Raw genomic sequence first — 22,726 nt, 5'->3', positions numbered from 1 at the left:
TTCTTGCAAAGAAAAAAAACTTGATAAGGACTTTATCAATATCTGTTCCTTCAGATATACAAAATTTTCCAGTCCAAACCTGTTCATTTTTGCTTCTTATACCAGTCAAAGATATTGCATTCAAAAATCATGAAGAAGTATTTCCATAAATTCCTATGCTCAATGGCATGATATTGAAATTCCACAAAAAAACATTTCAATATGTCTTATTGGTCCACACTTACGTATCAGACCTGTAACTCACAGATACCGACTGCCAAAAGTATCATCTTCACAACTGAATCAAATCCATATGAAGTTGGAATCAAAGGCATGCTGGTTTAAAATGATTTTTCACCTAGCAAATAAGTATCATGATGCAATTTCACTCTATAATATTGCTTTTATCAAAAGATAAAGAGAGCAAAAAACCCCCAAAACATCAAATTACTTGTTGCAGTACATACCATTTTCCCTTAGAATACCACAAAATTCAAGAGCCACAACTAATCAAGTATGTTAGAGGAGTGAAGCATATTATTCTTGAGTCATATAGAAACATAACGACTCTAACCATTTCCTTGGATGTAAAACAATTTCACAAAAGCTGACAAGGGAAAGCAATTTTAATTCTACAGACAACTGAATTGGAAGCATATAAACTGTTGTGCTGAAAAATCCCATCCAGCGCTATCCATGGCATTTTCAAAACTTCCTTGTGAATTGGAAACATTTATCACTCACTATGGATCACCTTTCACTGTGGACAACAGATGGATCAGCACCATTTTCAATTTTTGATACGTCTTGGTCCTCAAGCAACTTACCATCCTTTGGCACCAAACAAGGGATTCCATCAATTATCTGATAAAAAAACAAATGCAAAACAAAAGAAACACAAAATGACCATTATGGATTCAATTGTTAACCAAGATACATTCAGAATCTTTAAACAACATATCATATTGAAATTGCTCAGGAATATAACTGTTAAAATAACAGAGAATCTTTACAGAAAAGAAGTGCATGCACAAGGCAAAACAATAATAGTATTTTGAGAATCTTCTCTGATTCCTTCCTTTCTTCCTTTCTTTCTTTTTTTCTTTTGGCGAACTCCATCTATCTTACTTAAGTATTAATTTTGAGTAGAATTTTTTGGAGAGAGAGTTATCTTTAGTTCAGTTAATCATACCAGGTTAAGATAAAAAGACAAGCAAAGCAAGGGCAGAAGATTATTGATGACTGAATGCAATTATAAGAATCATGCAGAAAGAAAATCTAGAAGCTTCTTTATTGAATTCATGTTGTAGTCTCATATGGTGTTGGCCTTCCATTCCTAGGTTTTCTTTGATATTTTCTTGCAGCAGGCTCAGCTCAAAGCAAGTTCTACAGCATCTCACCGATTGTAGTCAAGTCTTGTAGTGCTTCAGCCAGGAAATGAAGGTCAGATAATCCACAGACAAACAGTGTAATTATCTATATCATACTAAAACAACTTCAAGCAGTGTCTCGATATATACATTTTTGCTTGTGTGATAATGCGACCAGCCGACTAAAAGGAGCCCAGTATATCCAACTGAAAGCAGTCATAACCTTGAAATAACATTCTAATATAAGATAAAAAATCTTATATTGTATTTCAATAACAACTCTAAAAAAAGATAAAAAATCAGACCCTGTGCATGGCACAGGTTATATGCTAGTTAGACGTTGTTTTGAAGTACGTAGCATAGACTGTTGAGGATCATTACCTTTTTGCAAAAGATAAAGTTTTGGTGTTTTTCTTTTTTTTTTTTTTTTTGAACAGCCTTTCGCTGGCAATTGTGTGCGGCAATCTAAATGACTTCCCTCTAAATACTCACAATGCTTCAGAATGTTATCAGACCTAAATTTGTATTATAAAAATGGTTCCTGACATTTGAAAATAAATTACGACAATAAAAGGGGCACGAGCAGTTTCTTTTACTCCTATCTTTTCCGCATCAAATTGCATGGGCAACACATTGCGCAGTACAGCAATCATATTCAGGCAGAGTAACGGATATTATGTGCCCCTTATTACATAATCAATATTGCACCCACGGCATAGCTCTAGAAAGCCAACAGAAATTTTCACATTCAACATCCATATGAGGTAAGAACATTATATATTGCTTGAAGAGGGGGAAAAAAAAAAAAAGCGAAGGAAACAAGATAGGAATGGGACTCACGGGAAAGGATACACCAATGGCATCGCTAATCAACGATTGGGAGTCTTGGCAACGCCTGTAAGGAAAGAAAAGGAGAAAAAAGGGTTCACTTTAAAGAAACAAGACCGATAGGTTCTCCTTGTTATCTTTCTTAGTTGGTTAGATATGGTTGGATATGGTCGAGGAGACGGAGAGAGAGGGGGACAGGAGAGAGGAGACCTCAAGGGCTGCTTGGAGAGCGGGCAAACCAAGAAGTCGGAAAGGGCTCTGCTGATCTTGCCTCCGTCCTTGAGGAGCAGCGCCCGGCTCGCTCCCACCATGGTCTCTCTTCCTCCCTTTTCTCCTGTTCTTTTCTTTCTCCAGGTTCTGGCCCCTCGGGAGATTGTTGGGCGTGCGACATTGCGACTGGCGGTGAGCGGATGTGACCGATTCGCGCTACACACGTGCAAATGCACGTGAAGGGAAAGTTACTGTGACAAAAAGATGAGCTGTCAAGAATATAAAGAAGGCAGCGTAGATGGTTTTTTTTTTGGTAGAAGATGACATGCATAGTTGGTCAGATTTAGAATTGCTGGATTTTATAAAAAAAAATTTATTTTATTATTAATTTTATAGAACATAATTTTTTTTTTTTGACTTGAAATGATGTATATTTGATACCGTTCGGATATTTTTCTTCGATGTACAAATAGGAGATAGTAAGTTTGATTAAGTTAATCTCTTTGAGTGGCGGAAGATTCTTCGTCCATCTGACAGTGTGAAAGAATAAAATTTTATAAAAAATAATTTGCATCCAAATCCTATCAAGTTGAATTTTAATGAACTCATTGGATATAATCATACATGCAAAGTTTGTTGAAGTATTTAATCGGGAAGATACTTCAATCCCAATTTATCTTTTCTAAAAAAATATATTTTTCTGTGTAATTTGTTGTAGAAAAAATAATAATTTAAATATTGATAAAATTATAATTAAGTAGATAGAGAAATCAATTCTTATTTTCAAAAAAAAAATTATTCCTACAATAATTTTATTATGCAAATGATTAATATGTTAGAAGACTATAAATAGTACTACTAGATATTTTAATAATTTAATAAATAAGTAGAGTTATGTAATATGGTTTTTTAATAAGAAGTTTATCAGCTTATCAAGTAAAATTTTTTTTATTAGTATTATTAAATTATTTTGAAACTAATGATATTATTAATAATTATATTTATTTGATGTATGTTGATATTAATAAAAAAATTATCATTAATATTGTATCCTATCGTTATCCCATATACATCATTAGATTATATTAATATTTTATTAATTTTATTATATTTTTATAATTATAATCTTATTTAGTACAATCAATAACGATCCTGCTATGTTGCATTTAAAAAATCTATTAATAATATTTTTATATTTATTATTACATATAGGTTAAATCATGATCTTATTAATTTATAGTATTACTATTTTACTATATCGATAAATATATATATATCGATAATATATCATAATATTAATAACAAATTTATCGGAGGAAATAATAAATTTTTTTTATATATTATAATTTATTTATTTCTGATATATTTGTTCTATATTACGGTTTAAGTATAATATAAAAAAAAAAAAAAAAAAAGGGGGAAAGAACCGCATCCTGCATTGTCTGGGTTAAATGGTAGTTTATATGCATATACTTGATTATATTAATATTCTTCAAATAAATAAGATAAGCATGGTGTCTTTTGATACGACGTGTCGAATTGCTAGCCATGCTTGCTGTTGACTTCGTAAACGTTGAGTTTCGCGATTCGTTGAAAGCAGCGTTTCAGCGTTCCTTTCAGTGTTCCGAGGGACACCAGAACCTGAACCTTTTTCTTTTTTCCTTTTTTTTTTTTTTGAGTAAAACCTAACGCTTTTTCTCGTTTCCGGCCCTGTGGGCAACGCGCCGCAAAATCCCCAGGGTTGAGTCACCGACTCAAGCCCCTCTTCGCTTCTGTAGAGCTCTTCGAAGATTTATATAGGTCGAGAGAGATCGAGAGAGATCCAACGACGAAGATGAGAAGGGCTCCGATTGTTTTCTCCACTCTTCTCTCCGGGAATCTTCTTCCTTCTTCTTCCACCGCCATGGCGGCGGCGGAGCGGACGCTTCTCCGCACGGTGCTGTACAGCACCGCCGCCACATCGCCGCGGTCGCGGTGGTGGTCCTCTCCTTCTCCCGCCGCTTCCTTCCCTTCGAAATCCGTCTCCGTTGGACTCGCGGGGGCTCTCTCCTTCTCGCTGACCCTGGTCACGGCAGCGGAGGCCAAGGAGCGGCTCTCCCCCGAGCTTTTTCCCAAAAACGTCGTCCTCTACCAGTACGAGGCCTGCCCCTTCTGCAACAAGGTTAAAGGTAATCCGCTCCTGTTGGATTGTTCATCCACCCTTGTTTTATAAGAATAAAAATTTATGAATTCTTCTGTTTATATATGGATGAATTAGAGTGATTTGCATGTGCTTCTTGAATTTTCCTAACTTTTTGGGATTTTTGAGCAATGTGTCACCACCAGATTGGATGCCTTCTTTCAGTGGTATTGTATGGCTGGAAGATGTTATAGTTAGGACAGATATTTTTGAGCATAGTTTGCTGCTAAGCAATGGGAAATGATAGGTTGAGCGTTATGCATATACTCCAAAAGAATAAGCAAGCAAATGCTGAATTGTTTCTTCCTTTCGATGGTAATGATCCCTTTCAGGAGTTATGCATATACTCCAAAAGAATAAGCAAGCAATTGCTGGTTACCAAGACATTAACTAATGCAATCGCTGGAAACTAGAAAAAATAATTAGTTATTGGAGATGGGATACTAAAGTCAAACTATAAATTTGACCAGATAAAATACATTCTTATTACGTGATGAATTTGGATATAGTGGTATTTTAGTGGCATCACTTTAGTAAAGCAAGCATCTACCAGAACAATTGCTGCAATATCCTGTGGAAAATTATTCCTGTTTATGCTGAAAAATAGTGTGCCATTTTTTAGAACATTACCAATCATACAACTTGAGATTTTTCTTTCTTCCTCGTCTCTTCTCCGAACTGTTCCTTTTTGCCTGTATGTGATCCTTAGAGCCGGACACAGGGACTTTATTGCATCTTCTGGGCGCTAGGCCCCCAATCCTTACTCCCTAGGCCCATCCTAATCGAGCTGTGAGCCTCCATGTCATATTCATTGTATCACATACACCTATAAAAACCCAAATGTTGGTGTCTTTCTCTTTTTGAAGGATGTCATGGGCTTGAATCTTGTTGATATGATCCAAGATTTTTAATTTAGTACAAGGCAGAACTTATCTCATTAGCTTTCCTATATACAGGTGCTGACTATATATTATATCATATTCATATAGTTCTTACAAGAGGTTTATCTTTCTTTCTTTTTCTTTTTCTTTTTTTGGATAAGGCAGAGGGATCATACACGTTGAGTATTAATACATCCAAAGAAATCTGAAAACAAAATGTCACAAAGAGAGGAAGGAGTCAAATCCATATCATCCTACATCAGTCCATCCAATTGCTCTGCAACAAAAGAGGCAAGCCAATCCACCACCCTATTTGCCACCCTTAAAATATGCCTGTTCTCTAAAGATGCTGCAGCCCCTCGCCATCCTCCAAATATCTTGCAACAAGGGGTGACCATCCCCCATAGGCAACTGCCTCACAAGCTACTTGACTACTGTCATAGAGTCACCCTCAAGAAGGATAGACTCCGCTCTGAGAACAAGTCTTGGATAGCCAATCCCTTCCCAAATTGCTCTCAGCTCTATCTCTGGTACAGAGATATCGAAAATCTGTCTACCTCTAGCTGCAAGGAGTCTAGAGTCAGGACATCTGATCACAAGGTTTGCCCCACCTCTCCAACCTTCATCCAGCACACTACCATTGAAGTTCATTTTAAGGGAGCAAGGGGGTGGGGGCTCTCAAGTGATTAAAATCATTCAAATTGCAGGAGCCCCAAATGTCCCTTGCTATCAAACTATCCTCAACGGTAGATACAACAACCTAGGAAAGAGCTTGCTCCAGGGTGAACATCAGCAACTAATGTCTACTCTCAAAGGATGGGCATTTCTGGCCAGCCAAACTGATATGCCACATAAATGGCTTGAATTACCTGGGAATGAGAGAACTTTGCCTATGCGCTCCTTCAAATAATGAAGGAAAGTTTCCACTAGGGTAGTCGACTGAACAATCACCCTTGAGGTATTAGAGATCCTCTAGACTGGTAGGGCCAACGGGCGTTGGAAGAGAATGTGGCTATACTCCTCAGTGGGGCACTGGTCACAAAAGGGGGAAACTTCAAACCTCTCCTACTCAGCACCTCCTTAGTGGGAATACGACCTCGAACCACCTTCCATAGAAACAATGCAACTCTAGGATGGATACCAAGCTTCCACACCTATGCACAATCAATCCTCTACCTCGGAGTGTCTTTGTAGAGCTCATATAAATCCCTGATCCTCACCCTTGAGTTGCAGGTGAATCTCCACACTCTCTTGGAAGGGTACGGGGTTCATCTTTCTTAGAAAATTGGGCATAGTTTGGAAAGAGATCAAGGTGAAACTAAAGATTGCATCAACTTTTTAACAAAACCAGCCTTGTATATTTTCCAACAATTCTAACAAAACTATTTTCAGTAGCACCTAGACAACATATAAACAATGGAAACAAACAATAGAAGATGGTTATATGATAATAATTTTGTTTAGGATGCAAAAGTCTTGTAACAAAACTACTTTCAGTAGCATCTAGACAACATATAAACCATGGAAACAAACAATAGAAGATGGTTATATGATAATAATTTTGTTTAGGATGCAAAAGTTTAGGGGTTCAAGATAAATTTGGAGTATCTGATGATAATAGTTTCTTAAAATTTCAAGATGATGATGTCAATTATATAGATATAGAAGTTAAAGAAAAGATACTTTAATCGGATAGCACTAAGTAGTTTCCTTTGTCATGAAGAAGCTCAAGTATTGCCAAAGTATTTTTATGGTTTACGTAGTGAGGTACACTTGGGGTTGTGAGCAGTGTTGGATGTGGAATCATAGATTTCAGATCTGAAAATATCATAGGAGGAGAGGAGATAGAGAGAGAGAGAGGTTACAAGTGGCACAGATTAACAGAAGTGGAGATGGGAAGCTATTTTTTCGGATCAATAAATGCTAAAGAGAGGGGAAGAAAGGAGGAAAAAGAGAGTAGGGTGGAGAAGACCTGCCTCACAGTGGTGGGCTAGGTTGATAAACCATGCGATCAGGGGGCTAGTGGAGGAAAGCAGCGGTGGATGGAGGGTACTAAAGTTGGAGAATGTTGAAGATGGAGAATATCACATCTGCACAATAGGGGAATTCTCCAAGTAAAGTTGGGAGGATGCAAGAGAGAATGAGGATGGAGGCCCGTAGGAGGTGGGGGAAGGCCGGAGTATGGATCACCTGAAGATTAGATAAAGAAGGATTGGTAATTTGGTAGATAGGGTCTGCTTCTATAAACATAGATTCATTATTTTATTAAACCAGATCAGGTCTAGGTCAAGTCATGTTGGATTCCAGCCTAAGCTTGGCCTATTGGTGGATCTACTATTTATCTAGACTAGATTTGTGACGTGAGTGTCAAGTGGTTTTTTGTGGGTACCCGAGAGGTCCTAGCCTCGGTAGAAGATAGTTGATATCAAATGCCATTTTGTTGGATAGGTGGCTTCAGTATGTTGATAAATTCAATTGTTGGGCACTCTGTTCACCATTGAGAGTAATATTGGACCCAATACAAGTGAGTATCATAGGAGGATATGACATGTTTTCTGTGGTTATACAGCACCCTCATATTGCTTGCATGAACAAATTACGATTTTTCTTAAACAACCATCAATAAGTAGCAAAGATTACAAAGTGATGTATTTTGCACATGTTCACTGCTAGCATTATACAGTGCAAGGTTCTAGCATGAACCAGCATAGATGGATTGGCAATGCTGGCCATTAATTATGTGAAAGATGAGCAAACATGCTTCCTTTCGTTTCCTTTTTTTTATTTTAATAACATTATGCACTTTGTAGCAGCAACTTGACATGTTATAGACATATGTAATGATTTTTTTTTTTTGGTAAACTAGGGGACAAGAACAGGCATTCCCCCAAGCTCATAATTATATTTGTAATAAAGAATACCTCCCAACAAGAAAATACAAGAAATGCTTGTATAGACATTGCCACACAATTTGTGGTATGTTGACTTTGAACATATTCTCGGCATGGAGAGCAATTACATAAAAGATAACTGATGGTTAATGAATGCTTAATCCTATGGTAATCTGAACTTTTTCTCACATTATTTTTGCCCACTATCAGTTTCTCATACTGCTTTAAGGAATAACTGTGCTGTACAACCATGGGTAGCAGAAAAAATGTTCTAGTGGGTTGGGGGACTAACTTTTTTTTTTTCATAAAAAAAAAATATTTTTACAGCCTTTTAGCATATTGACATCCAAAGAACTTGTTTTGTTTTTTCCAGCTTTTTTAGATTATTATGACATACCATACAAAATTGTGGAGGTCAACCCCTTAAGTAAGAAGGAGATCAAGTGGTCTGATTATAAAAAGGTTCCAATATTGGTTGTGGATGGTGAGCAGCTGGTTGACTCGTCAGGTAGGTTCCAAAATTGCTTTAACTTTGAATTAAAGATGTAATTTTTATTATCTCTGTTTTTCAAGAGTTCCAGCAGTTTGTTGGTGAAAATTGTATACAATTAATTAATATGTCATATAATGGAGTATGAGCATGTGGACTTTTCTTGCAGATATTATTAACAAGTTAAGCCATAGGCTTCATCCTGATAACTCTGCTGTTGATGAGGAGGAAGCAAAGTGGCGTAGGTACAATTTCCATATAAAAATTTGTTACATGGACTAGTATTTCGAGAACTGTAAAGAGTATTACATGTTTGTTCTTAGATCAGTTATTGGTGCATTCAATATCAGTATGTGTTCTACGATTTGCTTCATATTTGCCCTTTTCTGTGACAGTTGTGGGTATTTCCAGCTTCAGCTTTATGTCTACGGACATGTTTCCAATCCCTTGCACTTGAAAAATTTCTACTAGATTCTTATATAGGAAATTTAAGATATTTAAGCATTGAAAGTACATAAAATATCTGAAGTTAGTAAATTTTCAGACTAATCCAGATTTGTAGGTTATATTACTCGATTAGATATATTATGCTTTGAGTATGAGAACTATGGACCATTTCTCTCCACCTCAGCCACTTGACTGTTAGTACCTTTTTTGTCATTGCAGGTGGGTTGATGAGCATCTTGTTCATGTATTATCACCAAACATATACCGGACTACTTCAGAGGCGCTGGAATCCTTTGATTACATAGCCAAACATGGTGATGTTTATTCTTTCCCTATTTCAGAAAATATTCTTGAGATGTGAAGTTTTGGAGCTAATTGATCTGTATGCTCCACTTCATTTGATATTGATACATGTTATATTATTATATGTTGAGAGACAATCCATTATGGTCACTCACCAAGCATTCCTATTTAGGGCTATCACTATTATCATCGGAAGCTTTTGCATATCCCTCTGACAACTTCCTTCGATGTTACTTTGGGTATTTCCCTCTTTTTCCTGCATTGTTCAGCAAAGATGAAGCATCAGAAACCCTTTGGATCTTTGTTTTACACCACCATACTGGTCCTCCAATTCTGCTGATGGTAATATCTTGCCAAACAATTCTTGACTTGACAAGTGGATATAATGGACTCAACATCCCAAAATTGTCTATAAATTTTTCTAAAGCAAGACATACAGTGCAATGATATAACTTGGATAACTTCTGTGTCTTGATCAGACATCTATTGTCACATGCAAATGGTACTCTTAACTTCATGTCTTTAAGAAAATGGACATGGGTACTCACTAACTCTATGTACAAAAGCTTAGTTGAAACAACCGGATAGTCAGGATTTCTGATTTGATGCCACCACAAAAGGTAATTATAGAGTGCTGCTAAACTCCATCTAGTTTACTTGCATGTTTATTCTTGGGGCATTTTAATGATTTGGTGCTATTGCTGGAGTAACTTCTCAAAATTTGATGCAGATTGGTACTAAGATATATTTCTAAGGGACCATGCACTTGTTTAATCTGAATACCAATTAAATTTTGTTGGAGTAACTTGTACTAAGATATTTTTCTCAGGAGCCCTGCACTTGTCTAATTTGAATACCAATTAAATGTTTGGGCCGGAGCTGCATTTTGAAATTTAAATTGTGTCCAACTGCTTATTTGGTATAAAGTATGTTTCTGGTATGGTGCACGGGTGAATTTTCAATTTGGATTAAAGATCAACATGAGGTCTCAGTTGCAATTCTTTATCTGAATATTCTAGTTTGAATTCTGGAACAGATTTATATTTATATGGTATCTGTGATCTGTTGGCTATTTTCTTGTGGGGCCAAGTTCAAGTTTTGGTTATCCAATCAGACTGGTTTCTTTAGATTTTCTTATTAAATTTGAGGTGAATTAGAGTTTTAGACAGCCATTTAATCTGAATAGAGTTCAAAGTGGAATTTTTAAGGGTGTGAACCAAAAGAGAGGCACTTGGCTCAATTAAATTTGAATTGCTGCAAATATTTTAAGATTTGGAAGCACCGGTTTTTAGGGCATCAAATGTAATTCTGAAAATAATTCTGAGTCGTTCATCATTTATATAGTGAAATTAAAAATGTTTGATAAGGGGAAGTGCCCGTATGTTTCTTGGCCATCCGGCTTCAATCCGGAAGCATGCTCACATTTGGCACTCCCAAGCGTGCCCCCATCCCTCTTCCTGGATGAGACTAATATTTGCATTCAACTTTCTTTTTTAGTTATTTACATTTTTCTAATTTTCAACCTGTCTCTTCTAGGAGAGTGCATGCACAAATACACGCACCTACCATTTTGATTAGGAAACTAATATATGCATTCACCTTTTTTTTAAAAAAGAAAAAAGAAAAAAGTCTTGGACCTATTTCTTTTAGAAGAGTAACTTTATGGCCATATACATAAATTGACATACCTTATACATCTTGTTTGATGGATTACAGCCATTTATAGAATTGTGTGCCATGTTATTCGCATATATTAAAAGGTAGTGTTAAATTGTGTGACCCGAACTATCCACACTCCTCTGAATCAGCTAGCTGCATTAAACTTGAAAGATTCATAGCCATTGATAATATCAATTTGCACTAGTGCCATATTATATCTAACCTATGACCTTGATTGCCTCTTGCCAAATTTCACAAAACTTCTCAATAAAGACTATTTTCTGACTTGGTTTCCTCAAAGTGCAGGCAACTTTAGCACTACGGAGAGGTTTACAGCAAAATATGCTGGGGCTGCTATCATGTACATAATTTCCAAGAAGTTAAAGAAGAAGCATAACATCACTGATGAGCGTGCTGCTTTGTACGAAGCTGCAGAAACATGGACCAAAGCTCTTAACGGAAGAGATTTTCTCGGTATGTTAACTTCATCATAACTAGCGATATGATATATTTCTTCAGGCCATATGCTGTCATAATGATATATTCTTTCCCTCACCTATTTTCCAGGAGGATCCCAACCTAATTTAGCAGATCTTGCTGTATTTGGTGTTCTAAGACCTATCCGATACCTAAAGGCTGGTAGAGACATGGTGGAGAACACACAAATTGGTGAATGGTACCAAAGGATGGAAACTGCTGTCGGAGAGCCTGCAGGAACAAAGGCATAGAATGATCTTCCAAAGTTTTATCTTTACTTTTGTACGACCATTATTTGATTTGCCATAAAAGAAGCACATCAAGTTCTTAATGTGCTGTGGCTATTGTGAGCCGTTCAAATTTTGATCGTTGCATGAGATATAGCAAATAGGCAGAACTAATTTCGTGAGCTGAATGATAATATTTGGTTGTTTCCATGATGGACGGCATTTCTACTTATTTATAAAATATTAAAACAATTTGACGTGTTCTTTGTTTTGTATTTTATGGAACCATTTGATTTGAGATTGATCTACCTGATTTCCAGTGTTCAGCATATCCTTATACAGTTATCTTGTGCCATGCTAAATTTCCATACCCAATTTTCTAAATTGTTTGGATACATGTGAGTATCTTGGCTTGTTTGTTGTTTTGATTGATTACCGGTATTCATTATTTCCTTGTTTATCATTCTGATATAGGTTGCACACAAACGCTAATATTTAGTGTTACAATATCATTTAATCTGGGTAGTATGAAAATCATATTAGTTTCAGGTTCTTAGGTGGTTAATTTTATCTGTTGAGATATTTGACATGACGTGTTGGGTACAATCGGAGTGGATCATGGGCCTGGATTGGGCTCAAGAAATGTTAAGACTTTAAATAGGTCTATGTTGAAGCCTGACAGAAAATGGATATAGTTTAGGCCTGAGGCCCAGCCAATGATAAAATATCTTCCTTTACATGTGTGCATTTGTATACGAATATGAAGATACTGGCGTCACCGTATGAGCAATATGTAAGTAAGAAGTCTCTGCTTCTAATTGCAATGATTTGTGAATCATTTTATTACATGGAAATAGAATTTCCCAGCATGTCGAAAAAATGTGTATTTAAGTTGGCAAAGGAATTCTTATCGTTTTAATTTCCCCATTTGTGGATTCTGTGGTGAGTGTTTAATGCTGCAATTCCATGATGTCTTCCAAAGTAGGTTATCAGTGACTGAGCAGGACAGGAGAAGAAATAGAAGATGGAAGTTCTCCACTGAGAACAACTGAGAACAGGAAGCTGGCTGTCAACCATTCACTTGAGTCTTATCTGATATTTTTCTTTGGTCCTGTATCTATTGCTGGCTTTTCATGACATCAGGTAAGTTGGATGCGGTATGCTTTTACCAGCATGAGGGTTCTTTAGATAACTAGTTTGATACCATTGTCTTCAATATGTATCATGACGTAAGACGTGCTCTCAAAGAGCTTGTCCGTTCTGCCCCCTCTATTGCTGGTGTAAATTTATTTCGATGAAACTTTATTTCTGGGTGAAGATTTTTCTGGTTCTGTTGTGATGTCATTATTCGTTATGGAACGTCTTAATATAGAGCTGTACCTTATGGAATATCTGGTCGTTAAGGGTAACGCTCAGTTGCCTCCAGTGGACTCTTGTGATAATAGAGATTCTTTGGCATTAAAATTAAAAAAACTTCTCGTCGCTATTCTCAAGTCTCATCCCATGCGGATGTGCAGACCCGGAGTATTATTATTGGATCGATCGGAGTTAGACTAATTGATAGCTTTTAAATTTAATTATTACAAAAATTATCAGATCTTTGAGGTATTTTTTTAAAATTATAAAAAAAAAATTTTAAATAATTTTTAAATTATAAAAATTTAAATTTTAGTCTCTGAACTTTCTGAATCATTTTAATATTATCTGTCCAATAATTTTTGACGATTTTCTCTTATCAATTTACTTCTTTCGAATCAATGCTTACAGGGACAATCAAACTCGATTGATGGCCCGCACAAATCGCAAAGCATCTTTAAAAAAAAAGAATGGAGAAGACTCTTGTATACAAGAGTCTTCTCCTTCTTCGGAACCGACCCATTTGCCCGCACCCCCGTCTGCCCTAGCGTCCGCTCCACCGTACTCCTTTCGGCGGCACCGCCATCCACACTGCCCATCCCCTCCGGTCGCACCCCCACTGGCTCTAGCACCCTCTCCACCCATCCCCTCCAGCCGCACCGCCGTCTGTCTCGGCATCGGTGGGTTGTACGCTGGTGCCCCCACCCCTCACCCTGCCCTGCCCCGCCCCGCCCCCGTGTGCCTCTGCAATTCCCACCGCCACCTCCTCTGGTGGGTTCTACGCCTTCCCTCCACAGGCTCAATAGGATGGGAGGTGACCACCTCGTCGCCCTTCGCACCGTCACGCCTCCTTTTCGTCCAACGCATACGCTCACTCTCTCTCTCTCTCTCATCTTCTATCAATTTCATCAATATTTTCTCATTTGACGATGTTGCTTTTGGCTGTAGGGGAACCAAGCCTCCATCATCGTTGGGGCCATCGACTTCATCAAAGAGCTCGAGCAACTCCTCTTCCATCATGTTGAGAAATGGCAGCGCACGTCCATCGGCATCGGAGCGGGCGGGGGTACGATCGGAGGGGTGGATCGGTAGGAGTGGGAACCATAGGGTTGCGTGGGTGGCAAGCTGGTGTGGGTTGGGGGGTGCAGGGGCAAAAAGAAGAAGAAAAATAGAAAAAAAAAATGATTCTGTCAGCATCAGTGCCATTTGTTCAAATGAACGGAGCAACGTAAGCACCGGTGACTGTCATATAAAATTTTTGGTACGAGGAAGGTGTTGAAAATGGATGAAGGTCAATATTAAAATGATTCAAAAAATTTAAAAATTTAAATTTAAAATTTTAAAATTATTTAAAAAAATTGATATAATTTAAGGACTATAGGTATAATTTATTTAAATTTTTATAAGGCCAAGAAGATTCTTGGGCAGGGGCCAATTGGACATCTCTATTTCAATTAATGCATCCATAGTCCTGTCCTCATTAAATGTGATTTCAGTTTTTTCTCTTGGAAGAGAGGAAATGAAGTTTTATTTATTCTTTTAGAAACCACAAAGGAACCAGCGTGAAGTGAAATATGGGGAAACAGGCCCTTATCATAACAATAAGAAGGCTCAAGAAAGATGTGTTGTTATCATTTATAACTAGAAACGTTACTAAAATTAGAATATGGCATGCGCCGACATCATAGCTTGTAACGTCCATGATTCCACTAGAGAATTGTTTGGTAACTTGTAAAATATGTGTCCAAATCCTAATGTTTAAATACGCTGTTAGCTATGTAGCAAAAAAACAAGGAAAAAGGGGCAATGTCAGACTAAAGGTTTGTAGTATTTGGTCACCCATGGACTGCCCCAATTTGCGGCAATGGAACTTGCAAGTAATGGCTGCAGGTCAAAATTCTCGCCAGTCAAGAATGGATAACACATGCATGGAGCACATATCCGATGTATGAGAGTTCTCATCAACCCCCAGAGCCCTCTTATATGACCTTAATTGTTGAAGAAAAATAATGAAACAATTCAAAGATTTAAAGCACATAAATCTAATATTTGTCTGCAATCAGATAAATTTGCTAATAGCTTCATGATAAATTACCCATAGTATACAACATAGTTTTACAAAATTCTGCAAATCACAAGTCTAAAAAAATTTCTAAAAACTCTTTAGAAAACTGTCGAAAAGTTGGAAGGAAAAATACAAGTTTTGAGAAATAAAAAATTTACAATTTTTAATTTTAATTTAGTATAGATACATAATTTTTTAATTCCAACCGAAATGAGATATTAATAATAGTTTGATGCAAAAACATCTTTCAACTTCTATCTCATAGAAATATCATAAAAAATTTTACATACAAAAATTTTTTTAGAGCTACATGGCTAATTTAAAATTAAAACCTATCAGTAAAAATATCGTGAAAAATTTTTTATGAAGAAAAATAACGGTAAACAACCGTTGGCCCTTTACATTCTCTTTTTTTTCTTTAGTTTATAAAAGAAACGTACACAACAACATTAATAGATTCATTTAGATATATATATATATATATATATATATTACAATCTATCCCACATTATCCATACCGCGCTAAACTTCAATAATCAATTTTCAAAAAGGGCGAATCGCTGGCAATTAAATAAAGTAAAATTTCTACAACGACTATATTTAATTGTTGCATCCAATTCGCTCATCGTCTGATCGCCGGGCACGAGCGCCTACAAAAAAAATCCATACTGATCGGAGGTGGCTCCAGTGGAGACCCTCCGACGGTTAAGTCAGAGAGGAGACTAGGCAACAGTGAAAAAAAAATAAGAAGCTCAACGAGAGAGAGATTGAGAGAGAGAGAGCAAGCCCAAGAATTTTTCGAAGGGACTTCTAGAACTGTTGCCTTCCCCGATATATATAGTGGAGCATGGTATGGCACCGTCATTAATGGCGCGGATAATTGAAGAATTGTCAACTCACTGAAGACTGTCAGAGTCGTCGTAAATGTGTCAAATCGCCATGGACGCTAGAGGAGGGGGCTGTCAAATCGCTAGGGTTGACCATATCTTAGGTGGGATAATGCCCCTAGGCGGCAGTGCCGCATGCCGTTGTCAGGACTGACAGTCTCTGGCAATAGTACGGCAATTTGAGGAGCCGACCGACCATAGATTGGCGGCCAGCTGAGGGGCGTCAGGTGAAAATTTGGGCCCCTCCGACAGTCAGTCGGGCACGTTGCAGGAGTCGAGCATCGGACCCCCATAGTGCAGTCGGTTGGGAGAATGAAAAAGATCTGCCCGACCGACGTATCCTCGGTCGGTTGATAGCCGTCGATCGATCAGTAACGGCACCCGTCGGTCGGTCGGTCGGTGAAGTCGAGCGTCGGACATGTAGGCTCGATGATGAGTCGGCATGAGTGGGGTCGGTCGGTATTCCCCAACAGTTGCCCCCCTCCACTCCTGAGTCGGATGGTGCGCTGGCCGATGTCTTTGTTTGGGCAGCAGCGTCGGGCGAAAGGAGAGGATCCCTAGCGTATCAAGTTCCGACCGTCCCGTGGGCTGATATGACGACAGTACCGTGGGTTGACATGATGACAGGCGCCTCATGAATGTCGGACGATTCACTGGCGTCAGACGTCCTGTCGGTGTCAGACGTCCTGTCCTGTCGGCGCCAGACGTCTCGTCCCATCGGGAAGGGAAACCACCATTCCCGCCGCCCCTTCGGGGATATGAAACGTCACGGCCTCTACGCCACATGGCAGATGCTCATTGGGATGGGTCCGTTGGAGCGGATGGAGGTGACGTGGCTCGATCTGAGGATGGGTGCGTTGAACCGTCGGGCCGACGAACGGCTCGGATGGCACCACGTGGCAGGACTCTTCCGAACGGCGTACTGACGTACGTCGACTGCCGTCAGTCTTGACCTCGGCGGCATATCTGTAAATAACGACAGATGGTCAGCACCATAAAGGGAAGATAAAAAGAAAAAGGAGAAGAAAAATGAAAAACCGACCTAAGCAAGGGATCGGGCTGAGGTCGGCGTCGTACAGGGCCTGCTCAGTGACGAGCTCCCTCTGCTTCAGCACCGAGATGTCTTTCAGCCGGTGGAAGTCTTCCCGATCCTCGGCTTCCACTCGACTGTTCTCGTTCGGTTCGGTTCGGGGATTCCCCCAACGGGCAGGGAACCCCCAAGGAGTAGAAGAAGATGCGAAAAAGAACTGGTTCTTCCATCCGTGAATGGACGACGGAAGACCAGTGATGAAAGAAAGCCCCTTCCGAGGATTGAAGTACCACCACCCTCGGGCTTTAGGGTGGGGTCGGAGGACAAAGAAGGCTCGAAAGAGGGAAATCCGAGGGTCAGTCGGCAAAAGCTGACACAACAGAGCAAAATTGACTATTAGCCGAACCGAGTTCGGCGCGAGTTGCGTCGGGCATAGCCCGTAATAGTCAAGTACGTTTCAGACGAACTCCGGGACTGGGAAGCGAAGACCGGCTCGGAGGTCCTCAACGTAGAAGGCCATCTGGCCCTCAGGCGGGCTATTAACCCGACCATTGGCACCAGGGGCAAACAGCCGAAACTGCTCCGGGATGCAATATTGCTCTCGGAGCCGATCGACGTTCGGCCCCGAAAGTGAAGAGACCTCCACCTCCGGGGTCGACCGAGGGTCGTCAGTCGGCTCTCCCGACCAACCTCCTCGTGGGGATGTTCTGGCCATGGACCTGAACGAAGGGCGGAAAGTAAGGAGGGAGACGATGAAGATGGGGAAGGCCCTTAGAAGAAAAAGAGAAGACTCCTGAGAAGAAGGAAAATGGAGTACTTGGAACAGGAGACTACGCGGGCAGAGTCTCGACAGCAAAGTGAGGGGGGTAAAAATCTGGATATGGGCGACCCTGTATATATAGTGCCCCCCGACGGTCGAGATGAAGGCACGACCAACGAGGGATTCTCAGATCACGCCACGTGGCGCCATCCGGGCCGTTCGTCGGCCCGACGGTTAGACGCATCCATCCTCAGATCGAGCCACGTCAACTCCATCCGCTCCAACGGACCCGTCCCAATGAGCACCTGCCACGTGGCGCAGAGGCCGTGACATTTCGTATCCCCGAAGGGGTGGCGAGAACGGCGGTTTCCCTTCCCGATGGGACGAGACGTCTGACACCGACGGGACAGGACGTCTGACACCGACAGGACGTCTGACGCCAGCGAATCGCCCGGCATTCATGAGGCGCTTGTCATCATGTCAACCCACGATACGGTCGTCATATCAGCCCACGGGATGGTCGGAACTTGATACGCTGGGGATCCTCTCCTTTCGCCTGACGCTGCTGCCCAAACAAAGACATCGGCCAGCGCACCATCTGACTCAGGAGTGGAGGGGGGCAACTGTTGGAGAATATCGATCGACCCCACTCATGCCGACTCATCATCGGGCCTACATGTCCGACGCCCGACTTCACTGACCGACCGACCGACGGGTGCCGTTACCGATCGATCGACGGCTATCGACCGACCCAGGATACGTCGGTCGGACAGACCTTTTCCGCTCTCCCAACCGACTGCACTATAGGGATCTGATGCCGGACTCCTGCAACGTGCCCGACTGACTGTCGGAGGGGCCCAAATTTTCACCCGACACCCCTCAGCTGGCCGCCGATCTATGGTCGGTCGGCTCCTCCAATCGCCGTACTACTGTCAGAGACTGTCAGTCCTGACAACGGCATACGGCACTGCCGCCTAGGGATATTATCCCACCTAAGGCATGGTCAACCCTAGCGATTTGACAACCTCCTCCTCTAGCGCCCACGACGATTTGACATTTTTACGATGATTCTGACAGTCTTCAGTGAGTTGATAATTCTTCAATTGTCCGCGTCATTAATGACGGTGCCATATCATGCTCCACTATATATATCGAAGAAGATAACAGTGCTAGAGGTTCCTTCGAAAAATTTTTGGACTTGCTTCCTCTCTCTCAATCCCTCTCTTGTTGAGCTTCTTATTTTTTTTTTATTGTTGTCTAATCTTCTCTCTGATTTGATCATCGAAAAATTTTTATCGAAGCTATTTTTGATTAGTATGAATTTTTTTTTGTAGACGTTCGTGTCCGAATCAAGTGACGAGGAAATTGACCGCAATAGCAACCGAGATTACAAGAATATAAAACATATTGTTCATCTCCACCAAGAAAAGAACACAGCGTTTCTGACTCAATAAAAAACGCTACATCGCGTGATTTGCGTTGAAAGGTCAATTAAATGCTCCCCACCACCAGTGCGCGTTAACTCGCATCAAGACAGCTCCTGTCTCTCTCTGCCCCCTAACCCAACCCCCAACCCCCACCATCTTTTTTTTATAAATATTATAATCTAACCAACATAATCTGCACCACGCCGACCTGCAGCAATCAATCTCCAAAAATGGCGACTCGCTAGCAATTAAATAAAGCAAAATCTTCTACAATAACTATATTTAATTGTTGCAACCGAGATGGCAAAAATATAAAAACATATTGTTCATCTCTATCAAGAAAAGAACATATTGTTTATGACGGTGCTGTACACCAGCACAAACTAAGACATCAAATTTAAAAAAAAAAAAAAAAGAACAAAAAAGAAGCCATTCCCTTGCCATAGACACCTGGAACAAGTACAGAATACAACAGATAGCAAATAGTAAAACACAAATCTAACCACCACCAACTCAACCTCAGACCATTACTCATACCCACTTCTTCCCCAGACTCTCTCTTCTTTTGTACAAGAAAAAGAGAGAACAATCCCCAAAAGAGAGAACGAAAAGAAAAGAAAAAAAAATTAAGTTACGTAGCTAAGCATGTGCTGATCACATGATGGTACAGGATCTGGGGTTCTCATCGCTGAAGGCGGTGGAGTAGCGCTCCTCCATGGAGCTGGCACGTGCGATTGGGGCGAGCCTGGGGTCGTCCATCACGTCGCGCACGTACCCGGGAGGAGCCTTCTTGTCGTAGGCCCCGGGGGCATAAGGGTGGGGCACCACGTCGTAGGGCACGTACGGCCACGGCTCCGCCATCTTCCCCGTCCTCCACCTCACCCTCTGTATCACCTTCTTCGGATCCACGTACCCCGTCACCGTCACCTTGTTCAGCTTCGGCTCTATCTCCACAGTGCTAATCCCTGTCCATCATTATTCCAAACCACCTCTAACCGAGTCAGATTATTAATTACTTTACGAATAAGATAGTGCTGGAATGGGAATAGTTATTCCATGAATTATTCCTGTTTGGCAGGCATAAGAACTACTTATTTAACAATAGATGAACTACAAGAGGGAGAAGAAGAAGAATAAGGGGTCGGCAAACAATTATTACCTTTCATTCCTTTCAGAGCTTTCCTCACCTTCCTCTCACACCCTTCACAGTCTATTCTCACCTTCATCTCCACCGTCTGGTATTCCAATAAATAACCGCTATCAGTATAATCAAAAATTAAAGCATACAAATATATGACAGCAATCATAGCAAGAAGAAGAAGAAGAAGAAAGAAGAAGCAATAGTAGTGGAAGAAGGACATGTGATGCCAACCTGAAACTGCTTATGTTTCTTGGACCTTCGGTGGTCGCTAGGGAGCGAGCAGAGTTCCGAAAAATGGTCTAAAATACCCATAGTTTGCTCTCCAGTTACCAGCTACACTACACCGCTACTTCTTTGTTTACTCTAGTATGCTTCTGGCTCCAATGAGGAGGCTGGCCGCTAAATATAAGCTTTGAGTGCTGGGAAAGATAACAGCTGGTTTAGTCATGGACTGATGGTTCGAAGCTTGGGCTCACACGGCAGCGCGAGTGACGGATGCCGCGTCTGGAGTCTACCATCGACCGTTCATATGAACCGACCAGCCGTTCGAGGACAGCCACGTTGCACCTAGTAAGACGAAATTTTATCTTGTAGAGGGACACGTGGCAAAGATCTTGTGGGAAGCACAGTTACGTGGTACTCTTTTTGTTGAGCCACATCATAGATAGTTTCGGGGATTACTGTGCAGGGTTGCCGACATGTGGATGAGGTTGGATCTGGCCTTCGGTGAATGGAAATTTTTGGCGTGTGGTCCCCAGGTGGCAGTTGCGGGGAGGCCCTTAGGCACCAGAAGTTTCCCAAACGCCTTGGACGTTTCCTCAGTGATGTGGCGCGAGGGGTGCGGTGGGGCCCGCCCGGAAGGTGCAACGGATCCGGTTTATCATGGTGGGTACCACCTCCAACAACGAGTTGTCTTGCGTGATGGCTGCACAGCGGGGATGCGTTACGGTGCCCAATAATCTACACAAGGAATTCTTCAAAGGGAAACTCACCGATTGTATTGGATCGGCTCGCCAAATATTGCATGATAACCATTGTTTAATGGATCTTAAATAGGATTTTGCTCCCATACTCTAAAGATTATTTTAATTTTATTATTATTTATTTATTTTTGATTGTTAGGTTAAATACAGATTACTCAGTTTCAACCAACCTAAATGTCCGTGTGCATGATCGATACAGTAATTATTTTAAAAATTAAAATTATTTTAAATTTTATAATTAAATTAAATTAAAAAAAATTAAAAGAGCCTTCTCCATGGATCATCGAAGGCGGAGGAGCCACGGGTGCCGATCAACAAGGGAGGGGGGGCCAACAGGGTGGTGTGTGGCACGAGTGGGAGTGTGGGGCACAGACAAGTTGTAGGTGACAGGGGCAGGAGAGTGGGGAATTGTGGGGGTGGGGTGGACCGCGGGATCGAGGGCGAAGGAGCGGCGCCAGGGAGGGGTGGTTGCAGCAGGGAAGCCATCCGGAGGGGACCGCGAGATCGAAGGCGGAGGAGTGGCGCCGAAGCCGCTATGGGGGTGGGGAATTGCGGGATCGAGGGCGGAGGGCGGTGCCGGGGAGGGGGGTGCCACAGGGAAGCCATTGGGGGTGGGAGGGCGAAATCGCGGGATCAAAGGCGGAGGAGCGGCGCTGGGCTGTGGGGGTGGTGTGAAGTGGAGAAGCTGTGGGAGGTGGAACCGCGGGACCAAAGACGGAAGAGTGGCATCGGGCTGGGGGAGGGCGTGTGCATAGAGAAGCTATGGGGTGTGGAACCACAGGATCGAGGGCGAGGAGCGGCACCAGGAGGACCTGGGACTGAAGGCGGAGGTGTGGCGCCGGGGTGGGGGGTGGCACAGAGAAGCTGCCGGGGGGCGTGCTGGGGCGAACCGAAAGCGGAGGAGCGGTGCCGGGAGAGCAGAGAAGCTGCTGGAGCTGGAGAAGAGGGAACCATGGGGGCGCGCGAGTGGTGGGTGGGGGGATGAGGTGGGGGCTCGATGGGGCCGCGGAGGAACCACAGAGGAAGGAGGACAAAAAAATATTAATAAAATATTATTTTTAAAAATAAAATATATTAAAAATAATATATAATATTTTAAATATTTTTTATAATAAAATATTATAGCAGAGAACTAT

The 22,726-nt window shown here is 41.1% G+C and overlaps 3 protein-coding genes across 3 annotated transcripts; 1 reads left to right on the top strand and 2 right to left on the bottom strand.

Moving 5' to 3' along the window:
- Window positions 1-354: 354 nt before the first annotated feature.
- Window positions 355-2,559, bottom strand: LOC105044025 (uncharacterized). The gene is made up of 3 exons (XM_010921797.4): window positions 2,388-2,559; window positions 2,190-2,244; window positions 355-843 (listed from the first exon to the last, which is right to left on the bottom strand). The coding sequence occupies exons 1-3, from the start codon at window positions 2,486-2,488 to the stop codon at window positions 730-732; spliced, it is 270 nt and encodes an 89-aa protein (XP_010920099.1). The 5' UTR covers window positions 2,489-2,559; the 3' UTR covers window positions 355-729.
- Window positions 2,560-4,086: 1,527 nt separating this feature from the next.
- On the top strand, window positions 4,087-12,204 carry LOC105044026 (uncharacterized). Its single transcript, XM_010921798.4, has 6 exons — window positions 4,087-4,555; window positions 8,712-8,846; window positions 8,998-9,073; window positions 9,495-9,589; window positions 11,544-11,711; window positions 11,805-12,204. Exons 1-6 carry the CDS (start codon window positions 4,222-4,224, stop codon window positions 11,963-11,965), a joined length of 969 nt encoding a protein of 322 aa, XP_010920100.1. The 5' UTR covers window positions 4,087-4,221; the 3' UTR covers window positions 11,966-12,204.
- A 7,672-nt stretch (window positions 12,205-19,876) lies between these two features.
- Window positions 19,877-21,076, bottom strand: LOC105044027 (heavy metal-associated isoprenylated plant protein 27). The gene is made up of 3 exons (XM_010921800.4): window positions 20,839-21,076; window positions 20,626-20,701; window positions 19,877-20,431 (listed from the first exon to the last, which is right to left on the bottom strand). The coding sequence occupies exons 1-3, from the start codon at window positions 20,917-20,919 to the stop codon at window positions 20,121-20,123; spliced, it is 468 nt and encodes a 155-aa protein (XP_010920102.1). The 5' UTR covers window positions 20,920-21,076; the 3' UTR covers window positions 19,877-20,120.
- Window positions 21,077-22,726: the final 1,650 nt, after the last annotated feature.

This window comes from Elaeis guineensis, chromosome 4 (assembly GCF_000442705.2).
Source record: "Elaeis guineensis isolate ETL-2024a chromosome 4, EG11, whole genome shotgun sequence".
Taxonomy (NCBI): Eukaryota; Viridiplantae; Streptophyta; class Magnoliopsida; order Arecales; family Arecaceae; genus Elaeis; species Elaeis guineensis.
Note: the sequence above shows the minus strand (reverse complement) of the source record. Positions and strands in the feature narration are given on the sequence as shown.

Excerpts from the sequence above, each read along its gene's own strand:
- LOC105044025 (XM_010921797.4), bottom strand. The coding sequence starts at position 2,488 with ATGGTGGGAGCGAGCCGGGCGCTGCTCCTCAAGGACGGAGGCAAGATC. Across the intron at positions 2,245-2,387 it reads CTCTCCAAGCAGCCCTTGAG|GCGTTGCCAAGACTCCCAAT; the intron begins GTCTCCTCTCTC and ends CTTTCCTTACAG. Across the intron at positions 844-2,189 it reads CCATTGGTGTATCCTTTCCC|ATAATTGATGGAATCCCTTG; the intron begins GTGAGTCCCATT and ends TTTTTTTATCAG.
- LOC105044026 (XM_010921798.4), top strand. The coding sequence starts at position 4,222 with ATGAGAAGGGCTCCGATTGTTTTCTCCACTCTTCTCTCCGGGAATCTT. Across the intron at positions 4,556-8,711 it reads CTTCTGCAACAAGGTTAAAG|CTTTTTTAGATTATTATGAC; the intron begins GTAATCCGCTCC and ends TGTTTTTTCCAG. Across the intron at positions 9,074-9,494 it reads GAGGAAGCAAAGTGGCGTAG|GTGGGTTGATGAGCATCTTG; the intron begins GTACAATTTCCA and ends TTGTCATTGCAG.
- LOC105044027 (XM_010921800.4), bottom strand. The coding sequence starts at position 20,919 with ATGGGTATTTTAGACCATTTTTCGGAACTCTGCTCGCTCCCTAGCGAC. Across the intron at positions 20,702-20,838 it reads AGAAACATAAGCAGTTTCAG|ACGGTGGAGATGAAGGTGAG; the intron begins GTTGGCATCACA and ends TTGGAATACCAG. Across the intron at positions 20,432-20,625 it reads AGCTCTGAAAGGAATGAAAG|GGATTAGCACTGTGGAGATA; the intron begins GTAATAATTGTT and ends AATGATGGACAG.